This window comes from Rhineura floridana, chromosome 9, assembly GCF_030035675.1.
Source record: "Rhineura floridana isolate rRhiFlo1 chromosome 9, rRhiFlo1.hap2, whole genome shotgun sequence".
In the NCBI taxonomy this organism is placed as follows: Eukaryota; Metazoa; Chordata; class Lepidosauria; order Squamata; family Rhineuridae; genus Rhineura; species Rhineura floridana.
This window is the reverse complement of record NC_084488.1, coordinates 30,305,973-30,311,972: the sequence shown is the minus strand read 5'-3', so window position 1 is coordinate 30,311,972 and position 6,000 is coordinate 30,305,973. Positions and strand designations below refer to the sequence as shown.

The 6,000-nt window shown below is 46.5% G+C and overlaps 1 protein-coding gene across 2 annotated transcripts in view; it reads left to right on the top strand.

The window, feature by feature from the left end:
- The window catches only part of USP46 (ubiquitin specific peptidase 46), a 42,312-nt gene continuing 36,312 nt past the window's right edge, over positions 1-6,000 (top strand). For both annotated transcript variants that reach the window (XM_061583377.1, XM_061583376.1), the window contains exon 1: positions 1-546. In XM_061583377.1, the coding sequence (XP_061439361.1) occupies positions 511-546 (36 nt within the window). In that variant the 5' untranslated portion in view covers positions 1-510. The remainder of the gene's footprint in view (positions 547-6,000) is intronic.

Genomic DNA, 6,000 nt, shown 5'->3' with positions numbered 1-6,000 from the left:
AGCGGGGGGAGGAGGAGGAGCGGGAGGAGGAGGAGGAGGAAGGAAAGGGGGGAGATTGAGATTACGCCTGTCCCGACTGGTGGAAACCCAGAGGCACCGGTGATCCGTTCAGATCTCTCAGCCGAGCTTGTCTGGTGGTGCCAGAGCAGATAAACGCAGCACCAGAAATGCTGCTGCTGCGCTGCTGAGAGGAGCATCAGCCACCCCCACCGGCTCCTGGACTGGTCTGGGAGAGGCAGGAGCAGCAGGCAGAGTAGGAAGCCGAGCTGAGAGGGGGCGGATGCCCTCTCTACCTACCTCTGAGCCTGCAAAGCCGGGAGACTTAGAAGCTGAGCTCTCCGTCTCCCCACCGCGGCGGCCTCGCAGCCTAAGAGCCCCGGAGCTTTCGTTTCTTCCTCCCGAACTCCCCATCCCCACTCCTCCCGGCCTCTTCCCGATCCTCCAGCCATGACTGTTTCGGTTTTCACCTCATAAAGATGGCGGTGTGGGATCACTGCAACCTTTAGACTCATGACTGTCAGAAATATCGCCTCCATTTGTAATATGGTGAGTACTTGGCCTGTCTGACCTGCTTGGGGGCTTTAAACAGGAGATGCGCGGGGGAGGGAGCTGAGAATAGGTCCCAATCCCCCTCCACACACACCAATCAGCCCCTCCCGAACCCGCCCGCTATGGGGAAATCGAGGGAAGCGAAGGTTCCTCTTCCCTGGTACGAGCAGCCATTGATTGCCAGAGTTTCAGGTGCAATTCTGGGGCGCACTTACCTGGGAGTAAAGTCTCGCTCAACTCAGTAAGACTTACTTCCGAGTAATCATGCATACGATCGGGGGCATTTGGGGCGGGAAGCTGTTAAGGTCTGGAAATACAGGAAATTTCTCTATTGATCCAGTGGGCGGGGATGGCGGAGAGGCATCCAAAACGTTGGTTGGAGTCACTGGAAGTTTGCGCAGGAGAATACCGGCCCAGTGTTAGGTGAGGAGGAGCCGGAGATCCACTTAACTGAGTTTCGGACACAAGGGAGAAAATTCTTTTTCAGTATGCAAACACGATGGACAGGTTCGAAAGTAAAACATGTGATTTCAGTCTGGGCGGTGCTATTCCCTCGAGGAAGTGTCTGCTGCAAAACTAGCTGGTCCAAACGCTAGCTCTTTCAGCTTCTGTGAATAAGGAAGGAGGTTTGGCCTTCAACCCATCTCTCTCTTTAATGAAGTGATAATCCAGGAGCTCGGTAAGGGCTTTGATAAGTTTTGCTCATCATTCAGTGATATTTACCAAGAGTTTTAGTTAAATTAATGGCGAGGTTTCTATCTTAAAAGTTCTTGCTCTCATAGGTCAGCATGTTCCTAAACTATTTTTCTCCTTAGGTTCGTAAATTGACAGCTAGGTGACAAAAAGTCCGATTTATCTTAAGGTTAGAGAAGTGACTTCAAAGAGAGACAGTGCAAACTTGTGGGAAAACGTGCAGCCCATTAATGAATTGCAATATTTTGCTGGGGGAGGGGGTTCAAAGTGGAGGACTAAGCAGGAAAAAGTCACTAGATCAGCAGCAGATTGTGTGAATAACCACTACCTAGATGCAACCTGTTACTTGCTATGCTAATATGAAAGTGTTTAGAATGGCAGGCATCAATATCTACAAGAGCACAGGATTGCAAAATATGATGATGCACCAGCCTTGCGGTTAGCACACATGCTTATACCGGGGTGTAAGACTATAATCCTCAAGCCATTTCTCTGTTGCACTCTCATTGAAGTCAAAAGGGCTTCTAAAAATGTGGGCTTTGAGATAGTCTTTATTTCATATCTATTTTAATTTATTTCATAACAGATTGTGCATGCTGTTATGTGGTGTACTGGTCTGGTTTCCTAACTTTTACTTTGGAAACTAGTCAAGATGCAGTAGTAGGACAGGTTTTGGGACTCACACTCACTCACCTAGGACCAATTCACCCCTGGCATTTTCTTATTTTTGGCAGTTGAGTGAATATCACAGCTGTATCTGTGTATAGAGAAAAAAATGTAATGTGGGAACTATAACAACAATAATACTTATTCTGCACTTTTCTTAACTGGGCAAAAACTACTTTTAAACAACAGAGGCTTGTGTCACCTTCAAGACTAGCAGTGCAATCCTGTACATGTCTACTCAGAAGTAAGTCCTTAAAGCTGAAATCTTATATATGCTTATTTGGGATAAGTCCTGCTGAATATGATATGCCTTACCTTTGAGCAGACATGTATAGGATTGCACCGTCACAGATTTATTACAGTGTAGTTTTCATCGACTAGGTTCTGCATTATTAGATGCACGAAGTGGTGTACTCGATAAGTGCAAACATACCAACCATCATCATCCCAGCCCTTCACCAGAAGGTTCCAAGTTTATATACAGGTTATATTATAAACACAGTACAGTTAAAACAGCAATGAATATCAACAATTTCACTTAGAAACACAAAACAATAATATCATATATACTAGGGGCTCTGAACAGGGTGGTTCATTGCTAGGGTTGCCAGGTTCAGTGCCTGACACTGATCCTGTATCTTTAGCAGAAGAGAAAGTCAGGCAAGTGCAGGTGTTCTTGCAACACTGTAATGGGAAAAAACTCAAGGTGAAATTCTCCCTTCCCCCTGCACAACTTTTAAAGATACAGAAGACCTCTTGGTTGCCAGGTCTGGCCTCCAAGTGGTCTTCTGTATCTTTAAAAATTGTGGAAGGGGAAGGGAGAATTCCACCTTGTGGTTTTTCCCATTACAGTGTTGCAAGAACACCTGTACTTGGCTGACTTTCTCTTCTCCTAAAGATATAGGATCAGGCCCTGAACTTGGCAACCCTATTCATGACAGATGCTATTGGAGGTCACTGATTCATACGGTTGCCATAAATCATAATCGACTTGAAGGCACATAACAACAGGGGCCAATGTGATATAATAGTATAGCATGCCAACCCTCCCACACCTCACACACACACATGCTCCCAAACATACATACGCACAAATGGACCCAACCCCCCCCCAGGGATTCCCAGATAGATTGTCCTCCCCCCATGTGGATTGCCAGTCATCCTCTTCCCCACCCCCGATGGTCATCATGTGGCCTTTTCTCCTCCTCCCACCTCCAAACAGGTCACAACGCTTCCTCCTCTCCTCCCCTTTAGACCTTCTCCTGTGAGGAGGAGGGAGGTGTCTGACTGAGCAACACAAGAGCAGTGGGGTGTGGTTGGGGAACCATCCTGCTCTCCTGCTGCTTCCCTCTTCTTTGCCTTCAGCTGCTGAGGCTGTTGTTTAGTGTGGAACAGCAACAGCAGAGTAGGATGGTTGTTTATGAGCTATCCCAGGCTGTCCTTACTTCCTCCATGGCTTGCCTGGGCCATCTCACTCCCCAACTTGCTTGCTCACTTGCCTCACACCCACCTCACTTGCCCACCTGTCCGCCATCCTTACTTGCTTCACACCCAGACCACGTCTGCCTCACATCCACTGTGCCTTCCCCATAGAATGCTGCTGTCACGCTGTGTGATGGCTTACATTTTTACATGTATAAGTTCAACGTTCAGCTATACCTCATAGGCAGCCCCTTAAGAATACTTTATAACCATAATATTTTATTGCATTTTTTGCAGTGGACATTTACCACTCTTCTGCCCTGCTATTAAGCCAAAATTTCATGCCCTGTTTTCTGTGAGAAACCTTCATTTTGACATCATTTTTGTCAACTGATTGTCCATCTTGTTACTGAGGCGTTTAAAGGTCCGTCTGTTCATTCAGCGTGGCTCCTGGTTATCAACTACATTTTTAACCGAGGGCATATTTTCAGTTAAGAATGGCAGAAGAGCCAGTAACTTTGGCTCTGTCCATGGATGGCACATGAGTCCAAACACCAAAGAGCTCATTAGCTCACCTCTCCTCTTCTGTGGCCAGCAATGGAGGCTTTGCCTTTAGGCATCTCAGCTGCTCCACTGTTGCCCTATGTCAGGGCGTAGGAAACCTGTGGCCTGCCATTTGTTGTTGGACTATGACTTGCATCATCCTTGGCCACTGGCCATACTGACTAAAGTTAGAATTCAACAAACAGCTGGAGATTGCCTACCTCTGCCCTGTATCTTTGCTCATGTAAGGGGTGAGTAGCTAAGCTGCATAATAAGGGGATGCTCTGCCAAAATCGCTCATATTGTTTATGTCGCAGGAGAAGGGCTTAAAAGAGCCCGTGTGAGATAAAGTGGCTGAAGCACATAATGGTGTATGTCTCTGTGTGAGAGAGTGCATGTGAACATGTACTTGATCCTTCTGGGCAATCTTCTGGCGTCCACATGCCGGTGGTGGGTGGGGACAGATAAAAAAGTAGGCAGAACAATTATTGTGAATTTTACCTTTATACAGGAGCCTAGTTTCTGCACTCACTGACACACCCCTCTCTGTCCTTCATTCAGGAAAGCCAGAAGCATAATCAAGGACACATTCCAGCCTGGCAAAAGCACTCAAGGAGGGTGTAAAACAGGGTTGCTTATGGAGATGGCTCAGGAGAATGTGTGGCCTGGAGAAAGGCCTGAGGGCCAGATTGAAAGGCCTGAAGAGCCGCATTTTGCCACTGGGCCTGAGGTTTCCCACCCCTGGGATAAAGAATAACACAGGGGCCCAAATTTGGCTGCTGGGCCTTAGGTCTCCAAAGTCTTCAGTCAAAACATTTTCTTCATTAATGATAAAAATTAACTTATTTTTGAGAGGTGGAAAAATGTAATATCTGAAGTCACTCTTCAGAACATCTTGTTTTACTTTATATCCCCCCCCTTATTTTCAGGTTCTGCAACAGTAGTTAAATGCAGTCGCCATCTTCGCTCCTTATGGTGGTGGCCCAGCATGCTCTTTGCTGGTCATATCATACCCACCACTCATGAGTACTGGTAGATGGAGCCTGTCTCTAGGGTCAGGCAGTTATTCTCAGCCTGTGGGGTCATGGCGCCCCTGGGATCACCTGCACTTTGGGTGGAGAGACACACTTGTGGTTGTGTTGGCCTCATTGCATCTCCACCTCTGTTTTCTGAAGTCAGAGACACATGACACTGGTCAAGCTCCACTCCTTTTTCCTTCAAAACCTGGGGAACTGCAGCTCCTGTGCATTTGTGAAATCAGCTTCACACAGAAATCAAAACTGGTAGATTGACTTATTGCCACTCTGTGATGTGTCCAGTGAAAATGTTTTACTGTAGGTTGGGCAGAGACAGTGATTGGTCTGGTACTTTGCTGTGGGTGGTCCTAAAAGATCTGAGATCAGCAGCAGAGAAGGGAGATGTGTCCAGCCATGGACAAACGTGTTTTAGAAGCATTTTAAACCAAAGCCAGAGAAAATGGTCTGCTGTTTTTGAAGCAACTAGTGTGTCTGCAGCCTCTGTCTGAGGACATTGGAGAGTGGTGAGCATGCTCCCCTTCTCTTTCTCACCAATATTCCACTGAAGTGAGTTATATCACTTGCTTTCATTGACAGAAACAGCCCTACAAAAACTTGTGCCAAGGTTCTCAATCACACCCAGTTAAGAGGTTGGAGGATTTGGGGTTGAGGATCCCTGGAGTGATTGTTTTCCTTCCTCGACAGAAGTTGTAGTCCAAAGCCTCTGGAGGGCACCAGGTTAGCAAAGGCTGGTGTTTGGAAGCTCGTCATGCCTGAAGGAGGCCCAGGGGCAGGGCAGGATAATGACTACAAACATGGGGATCAGGGAGGAGAGAAAATTTGTTTTTAAAATGGGACTGGGAGAATGAAAAGAGTTAAATGCACTAATTCTCCAGGATGGTAAATGGTGAAGGAGGATGAAAAGTTGGCAGAGCACAGGTTTGAATATCTTGGTAGAAGAATTGAAAGAAGTTGCTATTTTATGTCTGTGGACCCAAATCCAGTAAGCGAAGTGCAACTTAAATGCTCCATTCATTTTTAAGTTGAGATGAAATGTGTACCAAGTTATTTTAGGTTCCAATTCTATACATAGCCAATGAGGTGTACTGTA